This window comes from Zootermopsis nevadensis, unplaced genomic scaffold (assembly GCF_977971745.1).
Source record: "Zootermopsis nevadensis isolate Lab colony 2312 unplaced genomic scaffold, Znev_1.0 Znev_ptg000004l, whole genome shotgun sequence".
Taxonomy (NCBI): Eukaryota; Metazoa; Arthropoda; class Insecta; order Blattodea; family Termopsidae; genus Zootermopsis; species Zootermopsis nevadensis.
The window spans coordinates 7,168,234-7,196,040 of NW_028259136.1; the positions used below are offsets into that span (position 1 = coordinate 7,168,234).

Consider the following 27,807-nt stretch of genomic DNA (forward strand, 5'->3'; position numbering starts at 1 on the left):
AAATATGTAACCAGTTTAATTTAATGTATAAGTATACATTACAGCATCATGACCTGCACACACCACTATTATTTCCTGATATCTACATCTTAATTGTTTTAATGTTTTTATATTTTTATTCACATTACACTAAAACTGAATCTTTAGCTTCTTTAAAGGTTCAAATCACATTGTGGGATTCCCTCTATCTTCAAATTACTATTTAACAATATTATATTTAGTACCCATTCATTAAGCTCTCCTTCTGCACTGATGAATAAGTGGATGTACCTAGCAGTTGGAATAAACTATGTTATTAAGCTAAGGTATAGAAAGACTTGAATCCAATTTCTTCTAAATTTGTATAATTACAGCAATACAGTAGTTAGAAGAAAATTTTATTGATGTGATGTGAAAGTTATGGTGAAAAAGTGCAGTCCACATGTCCATCAAATTAACAAAATGCTCTTCAGCAATTAGGGAAAGTGAGTGAAATATTTTGTAGTAAATTTAATATCAATACAAACCCAATACCCTTACAGGACACACCCTGCAATGGACACTATTACGAAATATCACATTCAAATAGAGGGGTGAAGTGCATGTGTATAACCTTGTGACCAAAGAGGGAAAATGAAGCAGAAAAACACTCAAATTTAAATGTTTGGTTACTTGCCATTTATTCCTTAGATATTTCTGTTAGCATGCCTTTCACCCCTTTTGATATACAGCAGGATGAAAAACTCAACAGAACTTGCATTTTGTTAAAAATAGCTTATATACTCAGCCTGAGTGCTATATATAGTTTTAATAATAATGATGCAAGACTTTTAACATGCACTGGCATTGGACCAGAGTACTAAGATCATAATGCATGTCACTATCCCAATATAAACATGTAGTTAATGTTACTTGTAACAGCTTTAGGTTGGTTTACTTGTGAAGGTAGTCCATAGCCACTTCTCATACCATTGTCTCTCTATGGCAGTTTACAGTTTTACAAGACACACGCACAACGTGTATTTGATGGCGGTGATTATTAGCGGTTTGGTATCTTAATGCAGTTTGTTCCTTTTTTATATCATTCATGCATGCCTTCACAGAAACCATTATGTCACTCAGAAATTGATTTTCTTTTAAACTTGAACAGACCCTAATATGTAACTCTTCCAAGCATACACTCCTATATAATTTGTACAATTCTGTTGATGCTGCTGTTATATCTACAACTTCTTCATTTATATCCTTCATTCAATGTACAGGTTTAACAATGTCTTGAATTCTGTGCCTTGATGTAAGATGGGATGTACCCGCAACAAACTTCTGTACCCGTAACTGACTTGAAGCGATGAGAAAGATATTTAAAGAATACTTCAAAAGTGCTGGATGACTGAATAATATTTCAGTTCACATATATGGCCAACCAGCTAATTACTAATTACTTTAAGTACATTCATACCCCCTTAGCCAGATAAAAAAATTCTCAGTCACTCATGTCTCAAACAAAAGCCATTTTGAACTGAATACTTGTTTACCACAGTCATTAACAAAACTTTTGATTTTCAGAAATAGAGATCAAAAACATTTTCATTAGGAGAGGGAACAATAGCTATGTTTTATGGGTATTTTTCCCACACAAAAAGATGTGACACCAAAGTTTTCTTTCAATCTACAAGCTGCAAAAGCATAGGAAAAGAACACACGCTAAAAAACAGTTATGCAAGTTTTCCCAACCACCCTTACAGCTACTGACAGTCAGTGACTTCAGTGTTCACAAATCACAGAGACCAAATGTTCCAAACACGCATCTTACACATAAACTACTGCAAATCCAAGTAAGTATATATATTCAATCTTTCATTTAACCATCCAAGTTCATGACAGGCTTAAGTTTCAAACGTCGCCACCAACAATGAGGCACAGAATTTCCCTCATCCTCACGTTTATCCAGAGAAGTTGCTGCATTTCCACTTGCCGTAGCATCAATATTTTATTCAATTTTCTCAACATACTATGTCACTTCACTGCAGATATAACACAACCGAGGCACTATACATTGGAACCAGACTTATAATTATTTTTCCTTAATTATTTATATGCATAGAAGAAAATAGTGCACTGACAGACACGATGACGATGATGATGATCTTGTTAATAAAGTACACACACTAATAATAAAAAGTAACAATGTTATCTGATGAATATCTTTCTTAACAATATAACATTGTAAAAAGAGCGGTTGAAAGACATAGCAAACTTTCAAATATAAACTAAATACTGTGTACATGACTTACTCCATAAAAAGTGGTTTTATACATTATTATTTAATAGTCCTATACTTTAAATGACAAAATAACTAGTTTAAATTACATGGTTTTTGTTTCTTTTATACATTAATAATAAAGTATGTACAATTATGAGGAACCTCCAACGAACACCAGCAGGTGTGCCTTCTTGTTTTGAACAGAGAAGCAGCCTCATGCCACTTCCGTTGAAACATGATTCCCAAGCACCACACGTGGTACACATTGTTAAATCCTCCAGATTGGGGGGGGTTTGTAATGTTACCTCTTGTTCACTATAGGATTGGGTCCATCAACAATTTTCAACACACACACAATTTTAAAGCAAATTCATATCACATTTTGGCCAATTTGTTATTTAAGAGAATAAATAGCCTTTTCCACTTTTCTGTTTAAAACAAAAGAGCTAGACCTGTGCTACTTTTTCTGATTCTTTATTGCAGAGGTCCATTTGGTTAAAGATGTGGTTATGTAGTTATCTTAGATCATAAGTACACACTAAACTGTCTGCCAATATGGATGTTTCCCAGCATGTATAACTTGAAGTAAGTAAATACCCTTGGTTGAAGCTTCAAATCCATAATTAATTCACATGGGCCATATCTGGCTTCCCAAAGACAACTGTTCCATCAAACAATGCAAGAAAAATCTTGACATCACCAAATACATATATCACAAAACAAATTAATGAAAGGCTGCAATTCAGTGTGTAAGGATAGGATTCTCCTAGCTAATCCCAATACAGATATAATACCTGCAGGGGCAATTTATATCTGAGCGAAAAGAGACCAACATTCCTATCTCAACAGCCAAACTGTTTTAAGGCCTCTAATTAAAGCTTAGACCTTTCCCTTTGTAGAAATATGTATGTTACATAACATTTTACTACATTCCTCAGATGAATCAAAACAAATGCTTTGCCAGTGACAATAATCAAGTAACAGCCATTCTCTGTTGTTTATTACGAGTAACTGTACCGTCTGTAGCATTCAGCAAAGTATAAAATATGTTTTCTGATTTCCAATTCATTTATAAACAAGTTACAAAAAAGCCATTCACAGTTTCCTTCCAACCCAAAGAAAAAATCCCAGTAATATGTCATATGTCAGGCTTCAATCAGACACTGAAATGTAAGTCCCTTCACAGTTCCTTGAAATGAAACTGACCGTTATAATCCATATAATCGACCTCGTGTCATATGACATGAAAGAACCACAAAACTTAAGTACTTTACCTGCTCTTCGAACAGTAAGAATATGACTGAGCACAAAGCCATTTATGTTGCATAGAATATCCAAACACTCACTGTATTAATGGAAAGAAACTGTTATAGCCAATTCTAGAAAACCAGACGTAACAAACACAAATCCACGGGAATCACAGCCCATCACTGTAAGCCACAACACTGTTAAGACACAGCTGATGTATGTTCTAACAAAGAACTTTAACTGTCATAGCTGATTTTCATATTTATAGTATCATCCCTTTACAGACCATTTCTAATCTTATGATTTTGTTGGCCCCTAAAATGATTGTACACAGTTGGGTACAGCCCTTGGGAATGCACAAGTTGGTCAACCCTGATCACAAGGATATTCTGTCATATAATATGTAATGGTCTAAGATAGCTACACAATGAGCACAGATAAAAGCAATAGCATCAAAAGAGCAAAGAAAACAATTGTTATTTATATACATGCACACAATTACACAACTGCCAAAATAATAAATTTTGAGCATTAGTTGCTTTTCCCTCTCAGATGCACTGTTCTTATTTGTGTTCATATTAAGTACCTGAATTCACTCAATTTATGCCTCAAAGTGTCAAAGAAATAAAAAGTGCCTCGCATACTTCGTATTACATGACTGTTGAATGGAGCGCTTTCAGGATACATCAGTTATTTCCTATAAAGGTAACTGTCTGAATCTACACATCTTTATGTTCAATACTGCTGTAGTTGAATTGCACAAAAAGAATGATCCCTAAACACCTCCATACTGCAACCATTGTATGCAGTTACTCTTGCACATTTTGATCTGACACTTCTATATTACATGAATGTTACAGGAAAGTTGAGAACCAATCATGCACCACGAATCAGAGTTCTGCATCATCAAAGGAAGATACACCAATCACCAAATTATATAACGGAAAATATTCTTAGCTTGCCTTGGTTTTACAAGTATGATACAAATAGGATTACATTTTCTCTTCTCCATTTATACATATTCTCTACTGAACAGAGTACACAATACATTTTTGTCATTAACAGTCGATCTGTTGGTTTAGTTCATAATTTATAATTTTTAGAAGCAATAATCAACCCTTACCCATCAACTATTATGAGTCCCTGCTATAGGAATTTTTTGATTAAACAGTATGTTGGAGCTTCCGTAACAGTAATTTTGGCAATTTCTCTCTTATAATATTACAAGAAAGTGTTTGGAGACAATACTATTTTTAGGTGTGATCGCAATTAAAAGTTTCAAAAACCTACCTGTTAGCTTCACCAGTGAGAACCCGTGGAAAAATTCTCATAACAATTTATGACCTGTTGGCAATATGTTGAATTATGTATTGATGTACCATGTTCTGCATGGTTGTAAATGTAAATAAAGTTATTTTTACAGATAATATGTTAAGTGTTAGGTTTTCAATGTAAAAGGTTAATGAAGAAAAGCTTTGCATAAAACACTATGACTAATAAATTAATTTTATACGAACTATGATCAAAATTACCAGCAACAGAATAAGCAACCCCCCCACCAAAAAAAAAAGAGGGCAAGAAAATGGATGGTTTCATACCAGGACTTTCCAATATGTATCTTTACCAGCTAGAAGAGATTATCACAAACATACAACTAGAAAAATTGTATATTTGTTTCCATCCCTGGGGACCTCCAAGATAAGCACAAGTGGCTGGAGATGATAAAGGAATAGGATAAGCAGGTATTTTGTCATAAAATGTGTTTACTATATCGAGGAAACCACACAAAATAACAAAATGTCTTGTGTCACCACTACATTATAATTTTAGCTCCCCACTCCCCTACCCATTTTCCTATACTTTTATGAATATCAATAAAAATATAAAATAAGAATTCATTAACAATTAACCTTATTTATGTGCAATATGTTGCAAATTTCATTACACCAGAAGAAAACCAAAAAAATTAAAATATTACAGGTATTTACAGAATATATCTACACATATACACACACTGTACCAATACAAAAATACCATGCACATGGAGTACATACTTTATCAGTATGCGCACATCCCCAGTCTTGAAAATGGGAAATTTATGCGTTGACAAACATGTGCTCTTCTCATCATAAAAACAAAATACTTTTGTTGAAAAAATTAGAGACCTACGAATGAAATAAAATGGCTTTGTAACATGCAATGTTCCTACACAGTGAAACATACAAAGAACACTGAATCATAACAGATTCATACCATCTTTAGCGAAGCAACATCTATAACAAAACATGCTTAGGGTAAACCTGTACTATGGGACAAACTGTCAGATAACTTTTCAGTCTGTACAGTCGCAGCTCTCAGGCATCAGTACCACATTCAGTTTTAATCATCATGTTACAGCTGAGAAACAAAGGCCCTTCTGCTCTGGATTTATTTGATTAATGAACATGACTAAAGATGTCTTAATAGTCAAAAGTTACTTATTCATGGCTTTTCTACAGTATAAATGATATGTTACCATGACAATATACTAACAAAAAATCTTCTTTAAATCAAAACTCATATGGAAATGGTTTAATAATATTTCATGATGCTGTTTCAAAACATGAGAGTAACTCTCAACACTGAATGGATAAAATATTTAGATATGAGATTTCATGAGCATGAAAAATAAAAGGGTAAAAAACTCAAGACAAAAATCATGTAACACTGCAAACCTACAGTTCTGATTTTCAGTATAAGTGAAAAATCTGTTGGCCACACTTGTGACTGCTGCTTTATAGGCTTTCATATACAGCTGATGTGTTTATTATATTCTACAGATCACCTACAATTACCGAAAAAAAGTAGCCTAACTGCTGTATACTTCGGACATGACGGCAAACTTAAGCAGACAACTGATAAGGCCAAGTTCTCCGTGTAACAAAGCACCATGCCACAAAGGCACTTACAGCTGAATGTCACACATGCCTAACCTCAGCACTAGACAGAAATGAATGGTGGACTTATGGCTCATCCCTTATTCTAGGGAAAGAGACCCTGGTAACCAACAGATAACAAGACTGGATGGGCTTCAGGGCTGACTGCAAAAAAGAAGTTCAATACTGATATTTCTCTGGACTTCATTTATCAATCAATATTCAAAAATTAAGCCACAATGTTTCGCAATCTGGTTCTGTGCCCATGTTCAGGTTAAAATGTCTGACCTGTTGTGCCCGACTGAAGAGGCTAATTCCATTTCGCTGTACCTGGATTAGCCCCATTCCATCAGACCCAACAAAATAGGCATTTTCACCCGAAGATGGGAGCACAGCCAGCTCCCAGAAAACAGTAACCATTTTTAGAATACTGAACAATGGATAAAGTCCACATAAAAAGTAACCGAAGTGCACCACTTTCATAAACCTTTAGAGTTAAAAATTAAAGTCCTTGGCTCTACTTGGGATCAAACCTCAGCCATCCAACTTGAAACTAATCACTTTAATAACTGATCTGCCCCAGCTCTGGAGACTAAAATGAAGCATGACTGTAACTGGAATCCTCCAAATTTATCCCACAATATAAACACACTTTAACTATACCAAATGATACTGAAGAATGGAGGTTGCCAAGCTTGTATTAATCGGGTTGACAAAAAATTCTTATATTGCACATTCAGTTACATACTGTAATCAACTGTATCCATGACATTCATCCAAGTTTTATGTTCCACCTCTGTGTGCAGGACGCAATCAAAATTTAAGGTTCATTGATAAATAGAATATTTTTATTGAAACTATGGAATCTTTCAGTGTATGATGCATTCAGATTTAGAATGGCAGTTACTGCTGAAATATAAAAGCTGAATGAAAACTCACCTTTCCTGGGAACCAAATTTTGTGTTCATCCAATTTATTATATTTATAATTATATTTCCATCCTTATCTTCCAATTTTATACATTAGTCTTAGGTTATAAAACAAACTTCTCATCCATCTCATAAAACGGTAATATTTCAACAAGTAACTAATTCTTTAAGGTCCTTACCCTTGAAAAAATTCACATTTATATATTTTGAACAGCTCACTTCTAGAAATGGATTCTCTCCTCTTCAACCACCTCCATCCCTCAAAAAAGCTACAAAGACAATACAACAGGTGATATTACAATGTTAAAAAATGTGCCAAAATGGTAATTTGTGAGGCACAACAACAAAACCACAACCAATAAGAGCACTGCAAAGTCTAGAGCAGAACAAATGAGATATATATTATTCGTATGCACATACATAAAGGGACTTTCAAATCTGAAACTCCTACCGTGTTGTTGGATTTCAGGTTCTCGCAGCAGCAAGTACGCAGATGGTCTTCTGGGATGTTACACTGGTTAGCCTAGTAGAAACCGACTGATATTTCAGAGGGCGATAAGAAAGCTGCATAGGAAAAAGTAGGTAAAAATACAGAAGCAGGCTAGAGAAGGCAAAAGTACAGCTTACTCACAACCCTGATAATGGAGGCAATAAGAACCTATGAAACATCAGTCAATTTCTACAGGACAATATGAGAAACATCCCAGACTTCTTCCTTGTTGTGGCAACAAGTCACTTTCACTCGGCAGGACGATTCATCAATTGGGTAACAATATCAGACTAAGAACTGATAACCACAGTATTCACAATTGCTCAGAGAATTTTTTTTTTTTGGGGGGGGGAGAAAGAAAAGAAAAAGACATCAGAACATTCTGCCTAAAGAAGTTAACAAAAAAAAACATTTACAGTTGTCTCCATAAATGGAAACCATAGGTATAATCTTAAAACTTTGCATATCGTGTAGTGTATTAGAATATAAAATAAGCAAACAAACAAACTATTAACACTATAAAAAAGACATTAGTGCCATACGCGTTTCAACCTTAAGAGGTCGTCATCAGTGGCATCAAGGAAATTAATTCATTTAATCAAGTGGTTTAAACTGGATTTAGAAATAAATAAGGTGTTTCACAAAAGTATTTCAAACGATACTGCACTAGATGTTGTTATTCACAGAGTAGAACTATGCACTTAGCTACGGACAACGTAACCACAGCTCGCCGCAGACCATCTACGGCTACCGAACCATCGGATCAATAGCTTATTTATTTCTAAATCCAGTTTAAACCATTTGATTAAATTAATTAATTTCCTTGATGCCACTGATGATGACCTCTTGAGGTTGAAACGCATATGGCAATAGTGTCTTCTTATACTGTTAATAGTTGTTTGTTTACTTATTTTATATTCATATACATAATGTTTTGGTGTATCTTCCTACAAATTACCATAAACAAGAATCATGTTTCAGAATTATTACATTGGTGTACTTTCCTCATCAGTACACAGTGCATTTCCCTCCCCCAACAGAAAATCATCACCACACTTTGTTGTTGTTTTTTTTTTGAGGGGGGGGGGGGGGGTTTGGAAGTACAAATATGCAGTTCTTCATTCACATGAAATAAAGGGCCATCCTATATGTGCATTTCCTTGTCTCATATTCCTCTGCAAACTCAGGGGAGGGAGATGATCTAAAGTGTCAAAACATGCATTTTTATAGCTACCCTATTTTTTACTAAAAACTTGGTGATCATCAAAACATTATTCTTTTTTTCAAGTTAAAAAATTAACAAAGAAGCCAACAGTTTATTTTATTTTTTTCCTTTATGGCAGACACTTGCATTCATTTCCTCTGTCTAACAGAATCTTTGCCGTGGTCAGGTGTGTTCTTTCTGTAAAACAAAACAATGAGCATGGTCAGCTTTTTATAATTCAGGGTATCAAAAAAGCAATTTTCAGCAAAGTGAAGTTCACATGGCAGTAAAAATTTTGATTGTAGTCTTTTGGGTTACAATTCAATGCAGCAATATTCAGATAAAAGTGACAGAATCCTTCAAAAAAAAACTAGTAACCACCTAGAAGAGTACACAGAGCCATAACCCAGAACACTACAATCCAACAGCTTTCACAATTGAACTTTAACAAGTTGAACCCACGTATAGGCTTAAAATCAGTACAATATCCCCAGCAAAAAATTCAGCCTTGATAACCCATATTGAGTTCATTTGTAACCATACTAACCTGTCAATAAGAGACTATAAAATGACTTACGTTTCAGGACTGTTATCTGTATCACTTTCTTCCAGCTCTGTCTTGTTGCGTTTCTTCTCGTAGATCAAGATAATGGCACAGAGAACAAACACTTCAGCACATATGCCAAGGAATGGCCAAAGGGCTGCTAGCTTATCTGTGACAGGACAAACAATACTAAATGCAGTATAACAAAACAGGTTAACTCAACCTGGCACCTGAATTAAAACCTTCCAATTCTATCAAAATAATAAACTTGTATAATTTTTTATTCTTTATTTTAAAAGACTATTTTCAATTCTAGTTTCAAGGCAGGGAACATAGTGTCTCCCACAAGCGGTATTTCTTTTAAATATATCTTCTGAATTCCCTGTACTTCATGATAAATAAGTATGAAATAATTTGGAATATGATGCAGAACAATGAATAAAATAAAATAACACTCTGCTAGTATAAACAAAATGTTCAACACCACTACTACTACTACTAGACAGCTGTAAGACAATTTCAACCAACTTCCATCTACACAACATGCTTATCTATGACCCATCCCTCCTCCTTGGTTTTCCAAGTGGCATTTTTCAAAAATGTTTCCTCAGCAAAACTCTGTACGTATTCCTTGCCTCACTTTCTGCACTCTCCTATATTTCAATATCCAAATAAGACTGGAAAACTGAAATCCAGGAGGCTATGATCAGCTGAGAATGTAGCCAAGATAAAGCCAATGTTAGGGAAATAGGTTGTTGACAAGGGGAATAGCAAAGGATATGGCCCAATGATGGGTTCTTGTTGTTCTGACTTGGCCTGGTACATGTGCCTTCATGTACTTCACACATTAGCAGATTAATAATATTCACCAGAAGAAAATTTCACAGATACACTAAGAAGATATTTCACAACAGAAATCTCTGCAAACATGTTCTTACATATTAGGCTAAGAGGTATTTGGACGCTTATTTTGTTCAGCGGTCAAGGAAAAAAAATGTGAGATGATAGTTATAAATAAGCAACAACTACTTTATTAACAAGGTAACTGCAGCTAACTGGTTCAGAGCCACAGTCATACCTACACTCTGGGAATTATCCATATGGACCACCTTGGAAACAGTGACAAAAGCCTTCAAATAATGTTACAATTCTTACCCTTCACTCTAACATTTACTTCAGCACTATCTGTGGAATTATTAGCATTTGTTGCAATGCAACTATATAATCCACGATCCTCCATCGCTGCTTCCTTGATTACAAATAGTGCGTTGGCAACACCATTATGTTCTTGAAGCATTACACGATCGCGACTTCTGTAGAAAGTTTCATTACCTAAGGGAAAAAAATGACAATGTTAATTGCTTGTGATCAGTGTTTAATGTACACAACACTCATGTTTAGTGATAATAAAAATCTGAGGTACACTTGAAAAGGTGACCACATATTACACTGTGGTCTACAACCAGATGGCTGACCAAAACAAGCTTATAGAACATCTGACTTAAATGCTGGTCTGACCAATCACAACTTGAGGACTGACTAACATGTGTCCTCCACTACACATTGTTATAATAAGGATGTACTAATCCTTGCAGCTTCCAATATCAAAAGGCAATCATGACAGGGTACAAAAAAACTATTTCTATCAGATTTACACTGATTCACAACATATGTTAAAATCACAAATTTGAAGAAAATGAGAGAAAAGGGTCACCTTCAGAAGTACAGAGCCAATTCACATACATTCTTTAACAGATAAAAAGCAGAACTCTCATCTGATAACCATTGTGAAATCAATCTCTTTTTTTATTTTAATTACCTTATCAACTCTTACACTTGAAATAAATTTCTGATAAGATGACCACTCTAAAATTTTAAGAAAAAATAATAAAAAGTAAAGTAAGTAAATCTGTTCCACTATATGCCATGTAGGCACTTGTGGGGAGAGGCAGTATAGCTCCTACTCATTCTCGGGGATCGAACCCCGGTCATCCACTCCGTAGTCAGTCACTACACTGATTGAGTTACACTTGCCCCTAAGAAAAAACTATTGTCTTCATCTCTGAAATAGTGGTGACCTTCTATCAGACTATAAGTTGCTACAACCCAGAAGACAGCCATCTTCACATTCACCGCTGTAAGAAGCACATGTTCTACTTAGTAAACCTCTATGGGGAGGCTTTCCATCACTACATTCAGATATTTGAAACCCTTCATGCATTTACATTAACTGTCTTCAACTGCATTATAAGTAACAATGGGCTAAATCCCTCACATAGTTCTTCTTGGCCACAAGGAAATTCCAGTTGGATGTAATCAAAATTAACCTCACCCCTCACAAGGGTTGAATTACTGACAGCAGATAACACAATATTTTTCCAGCATTTTGACAACAGAAGTTGATTAAGTTCTGTTCCTTCATGTGCATAAAGAAGGCAAGACATATGTACAGTTGGTATTATCACTAGAGGATAAAGGTATTTCCATTAGACAACATAAAACATGGTAAGTAGGAAAACTGTGCCCTGCATAAATGTTAAAAGTCAAAGTTAAACGTCTGCTGGAGATTCATTGGCATAGAATGTGGCTATAGTTATAATTACATTCTCCACAGGTAAAAACTATTTGTAGCAACTGTCATGTATTTAAAACATCCAGAATTCACCAGTTTAAACCAAATGTAAGCTAATTTTACACAATGGCACAGCGCCATGTTGTTACTTTAAAATGAATATATGGATACTTGCCAAATGTCCATGAAATTTCTGGAAGTGGTCTGCCAAACACCATACACTCCAGCTTCAGCTTCTCCCCCTCTACCACAGTCACATCCTTCTGCATCCCTACATGAGGCTTCACTGCAATCAGATATATCGGTAATACGCGACCATCACTACTTGAATACAAACAAGCAATGGCTTGACAAGTAGACTTGGAATTGCTTGCCAACAAACCAGCAATCCCTCATTCAGAATGAAACGTCTCCAGCTCTCAATAATAAAAAAAAAAACTACAATATCAATGCAAGCTTTTCATTACTATGTTCTTGGTTTATAAACCCAGTTCCAATACATCAGTTTTCCAACATATAAAAATTATTTTAACCCCTGCATATGAGATATCATTCCTGTAAAATATGTACCAAAGTTAAAAAAGCATACCCTCACATCTCTTAAATCTGTTTTTTCACTGCTCCTTTTATATTAACACAACTTTTGGCAGCCATGAAGACATATTCAAATCTCTTGTATATCTACTGATAGTATTAAAGTTTTCATGACTGATATTCAATGTTTTACATTTGGTAATTCTCTGGTACAAGATATACCTCACTTAAATGTTACTTAATGACATTTCATTCTAATGACACTTGAAAAACATGACCAATACTCTCTCTGGGACATACCTTAACTTAGTATTGCTGGATTTATACCCTTTGTCCACTGTCTAGTATTCTTAAAGAAAAACAACCTCACCTTATTATAACACCACCTTAAAAATCAAATTTCAAACACATTAAAGTGCATTATGTCTGAACAGCACTTCACCAAAAAACATAAACATAAAGCATTGACATGATGTTATAAACAAAAATGGAGCATCACTTATGGGGTACATGCCAATTTAAATGATGACCTGTATTATGCTTTTTGTTCTGTGTTCACTTAAATCATTTACTGATTTTCACTTGATAATCCCTTCAGAAAGGGGCAAAAATAACCACCAGGTAAGGACAGTCTGTTTTACAAGTAACAAAAATACACACAAAAGTCCATTAGCCTCACTGTTAAGTTTATATCTTCATGGAACGCATCTAGCACTGTAACATGGAAATGCATGGAAAGTGACCATTTGCTTAGCTACTATCTGTAAGTAACCTAAACTTGTCATTAAGGAATACAAATATGTAATTACATATATTCCAAATTTTTTAAAGTCTAATCAGAGGAGGAAATTATATAATAATTATATTAAAATGGAAGGCAAACTTAATACAAAAACCGTCTTCCTCGGCAAACCTAAAAATTAAAGAAAAAGCGGTCACAAAATTGTACAAGAATAAAAGATACAACTTGTGCAAACTGATTGACCCTTCTGACTTACCAATTACTTCAATAAGTCTTTCTCCAATAGTGCCATTTCCTTTGGTGAGCACTGCTCTACAAGTATAGTTCCCTGCATCTTCATCCTTGGGATCTTCTATCACAAGTTTGTTGTCCTCTATCTTCAATCTTTTATCTTTTGGAACTGTAATGTTTACACCATCTTTGTACCATTCCATCCTTGTACTGCTTTCCGTGGTGTTACATTGTATTTCCAGTGGTAACTTGAAAGTTATAGACTTGTATCTTGTCGAATTAACATCATAGTTAACTGAGATGGAGTTCGCTGCAAGATAAACAACAACAACAAAGTTACAAATCTGCACAAACTTCACATTGTTTGTTTATTTAGTTATTCTATGGTTATACAGCACTAAAAGAGTTATGGTAGGATAATTATGAACAATCAAATATGATAAGTGGTTAAGTTACTATTCTGGCCTTTACTTAGACACTGATAATTCAAATCAAGATTCTAACCAATGGGCCCCTACATACAAAGTATACTAAGAAGGTCAGTGGCAAACTCTGAGAATTGTCTGTCTGAAGAGGGCATCAGATCATTAGACATTATTTTCCAATATATGAAACTTTGTCTACGCAGCATTATTCTAACTGCATATAATTACAATATGGTGGAAAGATGACAATATTTTGTGAGACGTATGGTAATGTATCATCTCAATATTCACCTTGAGAGACAGAAAAACAAACTAAAATACCCAGCCACAGGTTGGCTAGCTATATTAGAAATGGGTACTTCCGAAATATAGATGTAGTATGCTATCAAAACATCAACCAGCTCAGAACTGTTTATCAACAAAGTACCAAATTACAGTCCACTGAATCCAATTACAAACACAGAAATGATGAAATGAAAAATATAAATACAAACCTTGTACTCAAAATTATAACGTGAATATTTTTCATACAGGCCTATAATTATGTTAATATAAGAGTTTAAATGGTACAATATTCAGAATAAATGTGATTTCATTCTGTTTCAGCAATATGTGAAGGACATGATCAGTCAGAATGTATAACAAAGTGTCATAAATGAATTTCAAACTGAAATGCAATCTCCCAGAAGTGAAGAAATAAACACAACAACCAATTTCTTATTTAATGTTTTGTCTCCATTACAACCTAAATATAGATTTAGAATAGGCTTTAAAAAGGGCGGGGGGGTCACCTGGAGAACTGCACTGGGTGTAACAATGGGAGAAATGCAATTGCGCACAAAGAATTGTGCGCTTCCATCAAATATCCCAACTTTTGTATTTCTTTGGATCACATATACTATTATTAACTGTCAACTGCATTCCACTCCTGGAACCAATGCTCAGAGATTTAAAAATGAATATAAGAAAAGTGTCTCACTCACCAGCAAAAATTACAAACATAAACTAAGAAAATCATTACAAGAAAATGCACCACACTTTAATTCATTCTGTAACAAAATTTGTCTATGCAAACATCAAAACCAACACCCAACCCTATGAAACAGCAACTGACAACAATCTATGTTCCAAAATAACGAACGTAAATTTCCATAACTTGAGCAAACCCAAACCAAATGTTATGAGGAAGAAGATGAAGAACTCTCAAAGCAGAATCCTAACTTCAACAGCTAAGACAGTTTTAAGATATGGTGATACTTGCAATTATAAAAATGTAGGTCGGTATTTAATCGTGCTGGATGCTCAATACCATACAAAATATATACAAGATATAGATGCTAAAATTAACGTTTAAAAGTTACAACCTTATGAACACAATTTTCAAACTATCAAAAACTCAGAAACGTGATATAACAAAAATTTATAATACTCTAGCTTTAGTAAAATTTTAAAGAGTAAAAACTAAGCAATGAAAGCACAAGACAAAACCAAAATTACAACTGAAATGGAATTCATGAGAAAACAGCAAAATGCAATATAAAAGAAACAATTACAAATTAAAAGAACTAAAAACAGGACCTATATTGGAAATCAGGACTTGTCATATTGACAGAACGCAATGAGACAGACAGACGTCCAGACTATTAGAAATTACAAATCATGTATTAAGGAATCATGAATGAGTTTTAAAGAAACACCAGGATTACGAAGGCCTGAACGGGTCAACTAGTCATCCAACTTATTGACTGCTAGATGATAGTGGCAAAAATGTATACTGCAACTTCTAGAGTATAAAACTATTTTGAAATTGTCTACAAAGTTTACTTTCAAGCATCTGAAAACAAGTTTACAATGACTAACTAAAAATTATTTGAGTTTATAGTAACATCCGTGTTACACATTAAAATAAAATAATCAAAATTCAGAATAAAAATTAATTAATTAACTGCAGCAGCAGTGTTGACACACAAACAAGCCTAGCTACCAAAAAACTGTCTCAAGGTAAGAGAGGCAGAAAAAGAGGAAATAAAATATCCAACTTAGTACTGTCAATCATCGAACCTATTTACATCTACCATGATTTTAAATGAAACTTGAACTCTCCTGAAGACACAGAATTAGGAACTGCTGTGGCAGCCCTTTTCAAACTGACGTCATCACCAACTGCTTATAAAGTCTATTTTAATATTAGCATTGAACAGGAATAGGTCATTTTTAAACCCACTTCCTATTAAACTACTACAGTTGTTATTTCAAAGGGTAGCACATTTGAGACAATGGCAGATGCACACATATGTACATATTGCAAGTAGTAGTAATTTTCTACAATAGCTCCACCAAAATAACTAGCACCATCCTGGCAGCTGTGATACATTATATGGATTGCCTAACACAAAACAATTCTGCCTTAACATCAAAGGGAAAGACAGTTAAACATGCAGTCATAAGGCATATGTTAGATTTACGTTTACCTCCCTTCTGTGAATTCCGTTAATTTTATTATTAACAGCTCCATGGCAAATACAAAATATAAAACCTCTCATTATGCTGCTTACCTACTAGTTTATCTCTCCTAAATACAAATATCTTTCCCAGCATCCTGTTCTCAGACACCATCAAACCATTCTTCATCACTCACAAAATCTAATTTAATATGGTTCGTTATAAAACTGACAAAAGCATTCACATTTCACTGTATTACTTCTAAAAAATGACCTTAATGGGAGTCACATATTTCATGAAAATATCATCATACTAATCCTACACTGAATAATGCTGCAATGTGTTTATTCCTATGTAGAAGTACACACAGACAGCATAACTGATACTGTGTTACAGGGCACAGTAGTGTAAAGGCCTCATATAGCATGAACTTGTCATTCATTTCCATAAAAACTGTTCAGCTGATTCAAACATTACAAGAAAAAAAAAGAAGGATTATAACTTAACGAATAATGAAAATTGGCAACCAATAGAAATATTTTTTATACAACATGGAAAGCTGACAAAAGAAAAAGAAGCAATGGCATCTGTAGATCACCTACATTTAACGAACACTAAAACAGACAAAACTTTTATGATCATGGTCCAGTAGTTTATTTCTCTAACTTCCAACACTAAGCAGAAATGTTGAACAGGAGTAATGTAAACTTGGCTAGCTTCATGGTGCAGGCAAGTTATAAATGTTCCCTTATTTACAAAAACAAGCAGGTGAACACGTACACAGTTCAGATATGATAGGCACAGCTCCGGAATCTCATTCCTTCTTAGAAAAGAAAAGTTCTATCCACATTAACACAGGACTAGATGCTCCTAGGGTTGTCCAAATAGGACTACATTCTGACATACATGAAAGCCATAACATTACATTTATCAAATCAATATACTGCAATGTATTTGCAACTGAAAATATTTCGAAAACCATCTCCTTCCAAAGTTGTCTTTTATTAGGATTAACAGGTTCTGTATTAGAATTTAAAATCATGATTTAGGATTGGGGCAGTGCTGCTTTAAAGATAAATATAAAATAAGTAGATAAATAAAACCAACTAATATAACTTTCAGGACTTCTGTACATTCAATTTTAGTTCAGTCTCTTCTTACTGGCACAAGAACTAGATGACTATTATTATCTACAGATCTGCAGGAAGAGGACAAATTATATGAACTTTAAACATTTACAGTACATCATTATCTTCAAATTTACACAGTGATTAGTTCTATCTTTGTGTCTAGACTTATATTCCAAAGTTGGCCGTCTTCTGGCATGTAGCACCTTGTAGTCTGATAGAAGTTTACCAATGTTTCAGAGGTCCTTGCTGCCTCCATCATCAGAGCAATGAATATAGAAGCCACATTTGAAATGAAGGTAAAACATGCAGTACAGTGTGACACATGTCACCAGAACCATCATTAAAATTTAAAGTTTCATAACCTTGGTGTGCCTTAACAGCTGACAAAACAAACAAGGAATAGCAAGCACCAGTAAAATTACACATAACGCTATGCAAATGGCGGCAGATGACCGCAGTGTCTGAACGGTGCTGTTGGAGGGGAAATATTGCAATATGGCATCAGCAAATGGACATGTCAATGAAGAAGACCAAAGTTCAAGGTCTGATCATTTAATCTGGCTCTTATCATAGATGATGCTGCACTTAAAAGGTCTGGTTTGGTTCATTTAATAAAGATGTGTCAATGACAAGTTACACGGCAACCCACTGACCATCTGTTCTGACTCGAGGTTCTTGTCATTTTCCTCAGTCCATGAAAACAACTGAGCGAGTTCTTTAAAATATGTTACATCTCCATCTGTCCACATTCTTTCTAATTCATGTTCATTAGCTCATGTTAACAAAGCACTGTGGCTACTCAGCTAGGTTAAAACTGGAAATAACTTCATAATTCCTGGAAATAAATCCTGAACTGGTATTTCTCTTAATCAAACATTTGTAAACACATCATTTAATGATGATGTTGTGTATGACATTTGATTATTTTCATTCACTATTAGGTACATCTAAGAAATCAACCATATCCTGTCATGTATTAGAAACATGGTGCGTTGCCAGAATTTTTTCCTTGCTGTAAGCACCACTGAAATACTGGTTAGTTTCACCATAGCACATGGCACAACATCCCAGTAGACAGTCAGTCACCTTCATAATCACCACTGAGAGAACCTGTGAGATAACTTTTAACGCAGAAAACAAATTCTAATTTTCTCCAAAATCTACTGAAGTTTTTGAGATGAAATATGCAGATGGACATAACCTAGTCATCAAACATTTATTTAATGCATTCTCAGCAAAGAATATATAAAAACAGACTTTTATTATGAAGTTACTTTTTAACATACCAAGTCTGTATTGCATCATATATTTCATTTGTGAAAAGGTATCAGCCAAGTGCTTACACACTTCATACAAGTACAGGAAAGCACATGTGCAATATGACCGTTACAAGGTGGGAAAACCTACACAGACTACAGTACCAAGAAACTATAGCTCCATATCTGAAGGTCATTTAAACATATTTACAGACCAATTATCAGAAGTCTGCTTCATCCTCATAATGACTGGGTGGTCTTATCAGCATATTTCACAACTTAATCAGCCTTCTAATGATTAAAATAGGCAAAAACACGAATATAATGAAGCACTTGAAAATTCTGTCTTGAAGTGCTTCCATCCAAATAAGGTTCACTAACCTAATTAACCTTTCAAACCATATTGTAATAAAAATATAAGATCAAGTTCAGACTTAGAAAACAAAACACATTAAGAATATATTTTTGCATGCGCTGAGAACAATATCGGGACATACGAAAGAGAAAGTAACAGGATGGACAAAATTACATGATGAAGAATTTTATAATTTCCATCCTTTATCCAATATTGTGAAGACGATTAAATGGCAATGCCAAGTGGTAACTCCATGTACCACTTGCTCCAACAATCAGAAACTTTGCGCTTTTCACAGGAAGCGTATTTATCGGTTTCTCGTGATTCTCAGAATAAACAGTGATTATTTCCCCAAACAACTTTAGGCAACTAGTCTTTATATATGCTGTATTTTCTTTGTGACAGGAGGTCAATTTTTAAATATTATTTTCATAAGCTTTAGCATCAAAGCTTCATCCCTTTATCAATTCCACAAACAACACTAGTGTTCTCTGTTACAAGCCATTTCTTCTTCAGTATTTAAATTACATATTGCTACACGTTAATACATCAGGAGGGGCAATACCTGCTTAATTGTACTCTATTTTACTATGCTGGAAAGAACAAAGAGATAATTATGCAATATGATTATCTTTGATGTGATTTCAGTGTTCCTTATTACATGCAATCACCACCACCACCATTACCTATCAGTGAAGGGATAATACCAATAGAACAAAACTTCAATAATATCAAAACGACAGCATGATAAATACACATATTTATATTAAAAAACTACAAGACACTAAAAATCAAACCAAAACTATATGTATACCATGGATTAGAAACTGACCATAATGTAGCTTCAGCAATGTATTTGTTACTCTTCAAAGCAAGAATTGAATCATGCAAACTGTATTAATGCAAAAGCTTATGAGCTGGATACATGTCAGTCTGCAGGTAACCTGCTTCATCTCACCTCCTCCTCACTACAGTTGCCTAGGACTAACTACAGTGCACTGTCTCCAAGTTAGAAGATTATAAAAGAAACTGTAATACTTTACAATACAGTGACCAGTTATTTACACCTCAACACCCCACACACACTGCTACATTATTCACCAACAAACACTTGTAACATTATTGGCAGAGTTAAAACATCTTTTTTTTACATTCATATACATGTTCATATTTTCTAACAAATACAATTCAGTGAAGAGTTTGGTCAACAAATTTGTGACATGTTTGGCAATATGACACAAGTGTATGTGGTCTAAAGAATCTCAAGTACACAGTCACCAAATTGTAAAGTTGTTCCATTTACACTTTAGCCATAAAAAGCAATATTTCAAATATTTCGTACAATATCTAAAAAGGGAATGTGGAAATTATATACAAGGAAATCCAACACCATGTCAAATATTACTGCTATTTTTAATGCATATGATGCACATACAGCCAAATAAAAAAATGGATCATTTCTCAAATAGTGCTACAAACACTGAAGGCAACATGAATGAATTCAAAGGCTGCAGGTCTTAAGACAGTTGCGAGAATAGCTGTATTTTCAACACGCTTTACTATTGTTACTCCTCCAAGTTTCTTTTAACATCTCACAATCATTCTGTAACTAATTCTAGGCAGGTTATTATGTATCCAATGATAGGAAGACTGTGAATGATTAATTAAAAAGTGTGCTGAACAAAGAAAGAAATCACGGCCTATTTTAATTAAGGCTGACAAAGCTGATAAAAATAAAAACAAAAAAGCGATAAAAGTCGAACACAGGACTTTATGAATACAAAGTAGGAGCACTGATTACTCAGCCATGATATTCAATTGTTTTATGTGTAGTAAGAGAAACAGCAGCAGTAGTAGTGGTAGTAGTAGTAGTAGTAAATAAGTTTCATTTCACTTCACAACTTTCTCTGTAATTGAGAATATTTTCTACAGGTAAAAGAATTAAGATTTGCTGTGGCTATCAGGAAAAACTGAAACAGATACAGCATTAGACAGGAAGAGGGAAAAGGAAGATGAGGGATCACAGGACCATGCCCAAACAAAAGAACAGCTGTTCTATTCATAAGCCAAAATTTAATTGGTTTAAGGATTTTTTTTTTTTGCACATGTACTGAATGATGGAAATGATAACATCTTCCTAGGTTATTTGCAGCTTTACACAGCTACTTCACAAAAAAGAAGCATGTTTTAAGTGTAAGAGGAGCCTACAACGCAACATAAACCTTTCAAAAAAAACAAGTCATGCCATGTCACACGTATTAGAGCATCAACACACGGCAAACGAAAAATGAACGTTCCCCTTACCACTCAAAACATAGAGGTGGTAACTATTTTCCACAAATGCACCGCACCGGTAGCTCCCAGATTGGGATATCTGAGCATTAGAAGTAGATATACTAGAGGTGACTGTATCACTACCTCTGTGCTCAGTTACGTTATATTGCTTGAGCAAATCACCAACAATTGAACGAGAATCCTTCTGCCATTTGATGAAGGCAAACACATCCGTTTGACAAGTGATATTAAATGTGTCACCTTCTACCACCACTTGATTACCTGAGTATAACCCTTGAGAACTTCCTAAACACAATAACAATACAATATAATGAAAAAAGAAGCACAGATAATGGAAAACACTACCACTATCAAATATTCTGTATCAAAATTTGTATCAGTAATACAAGGAAATTATGATAGAGACTTTCAACGCAATTATGTGATGACACTGGAAGGTCCCTAGAATTGATGTTTGTGTGCAAAAGGTGATGGGGAAACAAACCAGCCAAGATCACTGACTTTGCAGTATGAATTATCTACTATATACCACACATGTACACCTGTTACATATGAAGACCTCACATGCCAAAGATACTGGTTTGCTTGGCATGAGATCAGGAACTTTAAACACAGCAACATGGCTTATGATACTCTTTATGTGGTGCCATGGCTCCAAAAATATGTTCACCTACTCGCCAAGAGAAAGTATACAGAAATGAGTGGTAAATTTTTAACCTGCCAAAATATACTACATGTGATTTATCATCATGTGTATGGTGCAGAAAATGAATCCAAGGTCTAAACATTTAACATATAAAGTTAGGGTTTTAAACTCTTTAAATATTTCCTATCAAAATATTAAAAATGAAATACACTGCAAAACTATGGACGAACAGACTTTAAGTGGATATTAAACAAGCTGTACTTCTGGAGTCTTGCGTGGTACCAAGAATACGGCACCAATAAGATAGACATTTGCAGAGTTGGAAAACATTAATGTCATGGAACAGGAGGTACCACTTAGTAAAAAAGAGTTCCAAAATAAATATATGAATTAACAAGTTATAGTGTGGTGGTTCTATCTTATTCTCTGCAGTTTTGATTGTACAAACATGGTCTCATAGGAACACCAAGTCAACACTTTTGTTAGTTTGAGTCAAAGACCAATTAGACTATGAATAATATTGGATCTATTTCCTGCCTCATGTTTACTGGACCTTTAGTGACTCTGAAGAAGTACCATGAGGATCACCTGTTAGTACATGCTCTATGTTTGGTTACAGAATACCAGTTGAATAGATCAGTAATCTTTATACATAAATCTCCATCTTAGTCCTCTAAGTCAGTGTTAGGCAATCAGTGTGCCACGAATTTTTATAAGAAATGGCACATTTGTACATTTGCACATTATTGTTAGGAAATGGGAATTCTTTCATAATTGATAGTTGTATCCAATATGTGTAATGTTTTTTTTCTTCATATGCCCGCAATCATTTTGGCAAGTATTTACATGCAGATATATTCTTCTCGTCATGTTAGTTTCATACCCCCACTTCATAAGGTGAAATTCTGTGGTTAGCGATATCATGTGTCTTTGACAAAGTAGGGTGTACTGTGGGTGATGCAGAACACTGCTATAAATGAATGAAATAATTTTTTCCACCCACAATTATTTTTCTTCCCCTCTAACAGTAAACACATTCTACAGCACCGACTTCTGAACGATGAGGAAGAGAAGAAAAGCATAAAAATCATGATCTGTAGACTACACTTAAATCTCTGTTTGTTGTATTTTGAGAAATCATAAAGCACATAATTAGTTAACAGGCTGAATAAGTTCTTCAATAACCATGTCTAAATTAAACACAAAAACAGAATATCTTTAAGATTAGGAATTTCAGATTAGAATCAACTACTGCACTATCTTAGAAATGCAATATCAATTACCCAGGAATTTCATATTAGAATTATCTGCTGCACTATCTTAGAAATGCAATATCAATTAATCAACAGCCATATTACTTTGTGAACAGGCTGTGACTGGGGCACTCATTATATTTCACTGGACTAGACTGAACTGGTTTGAACTGGCTCAGTGTAGGATATAGCAAGAGCTACATAATAGAAAATTTCTTGATAAGATGAGGGCCAACTGTTCAAGACAACCTACTCAACACAGAGTTAACTATTATTTTGTGAAAGATAAAGTTTATAGTCATCCCTGTTTGGCCTAGTAATTTTCCACTGCTGAATAATTCTTCAAATATAATAAAAGATGCTTGGCTTAACATTTCAATGTGTAATCCAAAAGGATTAAAGGTACAAACTTGAAATTTTTAGGACTGTCAAACACTTGTGCATCATCCATATTGCAAACTTGTATTTTTATACTGTTAAGCTAATGTTGAGATAATACCATGTAGACATATCAGGCAATAAATCAAAATCAAATGTACGTGTCTTAAAAATGGTTTATGTACACTACATCTAGACGAAATTGTTCATTCCAATAAAATTCAATACACAGAATGGGCACTAGGGCTCTTTATCCATGCAGTGAAAGCAGCCGGAGCTGATCTCTCGCCTCCATCTCTCACAGCATCTAAAATGTGTTGGGTACTGTCAAATATAATACAACTACCACAAAACGTCAGAAAATAACTGTTTAGTTTCTGCACGTTACTTCTTTTACTCTTGAATTTAGAAAAACTCTTTTGTTGTGAGATCTGAGGTTCTTACGGTGGTACAGACTTCAATGCTGGTCTTGTGGGTTAACACCATGCTGACTCGTAGGTAGATACCTGCATTTTGGAGAAACATACTGTTTCTATCTTCAGGGCTGAAGATGGAGACAGTATATTTGTATGATATGTTGTTATCTACCTACAAGTTCTTATGGTGTTACAATCCAGAAAACCAACATCATTTGTACTTCTTGCCACTCACATCTAAACCTCAAAATCATTCTTAAATTCTCTTCCCACACCCTGACCTCCAAAATCCTACTATGTACCCACCAACCCATCATTTAATCCTTCTGTTCTCTCCCAACAATGTTTTTTTTTAAAACTAACTTACTCTGAATATAACAATGCAAATGAGACAAAAATAAAAAAATTAAAATTCATCGAGAGTAAGATAAACAGCCTCAAGAAAAGTACAATAATCAATAAAATTAAGGCAATCTTACAAAGAAGATTTTAAAAATACCATATAATAATGGTATCAGAAAAACCAGAATAAAAGAAACAGCATATAGCAAGGAAGATGCACAATATAAACTTTTATGAGCATTTGGTACAATACTCTGAATCAAGCCTCAATCTCTACAGCTGTAGCAAATTTTTACTTTAACACAGAAAATGAGACAGTGACATTCATATAATTCGTATGTACCACAGCATCACCATTTATTATTGCTACTTTCATATCCAAACAAAACACAAACAATACTAACTTTCCTGCATTCAGTGAAACCATAACTTCAAAACAGCACAAATCAAGGTTCCACCTGATGAGACATGGTATACATGACAGAACAACTCAATGAGATGGTGAACACACACTTTCAGTTGAATATGAGTTTAACTTTTTTTACTAAACCTAACATAAACCAATCTATAACCTATCCAAGTCTTCTAATGAATCACAAACTTTATATTTCTTTAACAGTAGGCTCTAATAGTTCTAATACAACCATCAACCCATACGAAATAGGAATAAGACCAAAAAAAAAGTAAAAAACAAAGAGTGGTTATAATACAACCAGTAACTGTGTAGTAAAGATATTTCAATCTTAACGTATGAATCACAAAACATTAACTATTATGCAGTCCTCAAACCCAACAAATATCATTACACGGTTAAGGAAGCAGAGCAACCATCTTTGAAACAGAAGAGATTTTAATGAGGAATGAAAAAGAAAAATTGACAGTGAAACCACAGTTCCAGAGAATCTGACGTAAATACATCTTTGTATTTAAATTATATTTAGGCAATAAATACAATGAAAGTAAGCTTATATATTAGCTTTATTCTAAATATTCCCTTTATACATGCTTTACAATTGAGTAAATAGTTTGATTAAGACATTGCTTATTTAACTTGAATTAGTTACGCTTAAGATGGGTCTGTGGTAGCTGAAATATATTATAAAATTTGTACACTTTAGAGGATCAACATTTCGTGCAAACACCATATCTATATAAGATTTTGATCTAGTAGTACTACATTGAGGATTTGACATCAACATTAAGCTAAACGTTTCCTCCATAAACGTGACAAAGCTTTGATTTTCCTCCTCCTTTAAATCAATGTTAAAATCTCCTACCCATATTATGGGCATTGTATTGCAGCCTTCTATGGCCATAATTGAAAACATCTCTGTAAATTTGGGAGCAAACGTTCCCAAATGACTCAAAACAAATCTCCCTCTTTCCGCAATAACAAAAGCAGACTATTGACGGCAGTAATGAAACACAACAATGCCAAATAAACAGATTACATAACAATTAGTTTCTTAGGTAAAGGAGTAAAGCATTGTTATGCACGCAGGAGTTCATATAAAAGCTGACCATTGTTGGTCCATATTTACACATTGTTGGTATGGATCTTACACATTTCTCTAACGCTGTTTTGCCGAATGACCCTTCCCTATAGACGTATTTACCTCAAAAATTGTATTATAATACACCAAAGAAACTTTCAAAAATGAGCACAAAAACCTACATGTGAAACCAAAGTAAAAAATAGCATCAGTAATGGCCAAGTGCTAGTAAATACAAACAATGTTTCTTCATTTTATATCAGAATAAGAATGCCTACATTGATTCAATCTCATTCTTAATGTGCTACTTTCAGGTAGCTACTCCGGCTTTCAAATGTAACTAAAAACATTTAATGAATTTGCCTCTCTCATAAGGCATTTCTCTGAATTAAAGATTATGGTGCATGTTTACTGTCATGCTTAATTAAAGCAAAGCAGTGTTATGTGTATGGCAGCAGAAATAGGATAAATGGGATCAATCAACTCCCATCAAGTAACAACAAAACCCAGATCATTTGAATTCCTGAAAAGGATGTATACACTCATTTTGTAAATAAATGTCACTGTCCTGAACAACTAGTGATTTGCGAAAATCGTGATTTAGAAATTGTCATTTTCAATGTTACTAAGTGCATGTGATTTAACCTCTCCAGTTTACCAGAACGATGGAAAGTGAATATTTAAGAATAATCAAACACTTCACAGATGTGACCATAATGAATAATGTAGCTATTACCATAATACAAGGACAGATATTTAATGACTAGTGTACGAACATTGTTTCCATTTACTGTCAAAATGAAGAGGAGGAAGGGGTGGAAAAGTAGACTTCAAATTAGACAAAGTCAAGCATAAGCATCAACACATCCCCTAAAAACACAGTTCCAAAGCAGAACATAATTAATGCTCACCCGCTACAGTAGAAAAGATGTTTGTAAATCCTAGAAATAACACACTTAACAAAAAACACTGTAGTGCTGATTCCATTTTATTTCTTGTTATTATCATGTTTTTTAGTCTGGAGGAATGTTCACACACACACACAAACTTAATAAACAACAACTACAAAGAAAGTCTAATTTCTTCCTCAACTTGGAACCATATAACTCTATACAAACCCAACCCACTATGTACTAAGGCAAGTCTGCAAGATGGCGCATAAGGCTATGATTGTATCAGACGACAATAAGTATAATTTTTTGCTAAAGGAATGTGGGCATGCGCGAGTAGAATTAGTTCAATTACGTCATGACAAAATGACGTCAGAATTGAACACATGAAGTCGTTTTTAATGGTGATTGAATATTCAGTCTTTAGAGACGATCTTAGGAAATATGTGTACCGTGAGACACATGATTTACGATTTAAGCAAATGTAATTCTGTGCTCCAAAGTGATTGATGCAATGGAAAGCGTTCTACGATGATGTGAGTCACAGGCATGTAAACATTTGATAAATGAAATTTCTGTTTGGAAGATATAAAGAATTAAATTAAAATATCAAATGTAAATTTCTCGACTATCAGAGCATTTTAACTAAAGTTCTGATTCTTTATATTGGAATCAACAAACTTTAGACAACAAGGAATTCACCATTACTTCGGTTTTGTATTCGTCTAAAACTGGCGCGAGGGAGGGAAATTCATGACGGTAGAAGGAAGTAAGATGTCGTAACATGGAGAGCCACAAATGTTTTGCGTATTACGTATTATTTGATCACACTAAT

The 27,807-nt window shown here is 34.3% G+C and overlaps 1 protein-coding gene across 2 annotated transcripts; it reads right to left on the bottom strand.

Moving 5' to 3' along the window:
* Bsg (immunoglobulin domain-containing protein Bsg) lies at positions 1-27,254 on the bottom strand. 2 transcript variants are annotated; one of them, XM_087343015.1, is made up of 7 exons: positions 26,994-27,254; positions 21,564-21,839; positions 13,677-13,961; positions 12,320-12,430; positions 10,728-10,904; positions 9,606-9,741; positions 1-9,226 (listed from the first exon to the last, which is right to left on the bottom strand). In XM_087343015.1, exons 1-7 carry the CDS (start codon positions 27,088-27,090, stop codon positions 9,178-9,180), a joined length of 1,131 nt encoding a protein of 376 aa, XP_087199141.1. In that variant the 5' UTR covers positions 27,091-27,254; the 3' UTR covers positions 1-9,177. The 2 variants fall into 2 exon arrangements, with proteins under 2 accessions (XP_087199141.1, XP_087199142.1); XM_087343016.1 differs by lacking the exon at positions 21,564-21,839 and having other exon boundaries at positions 26,994-27,249.
* Positions 27,255-27,807: the final 553 nt, after the last annotated feature.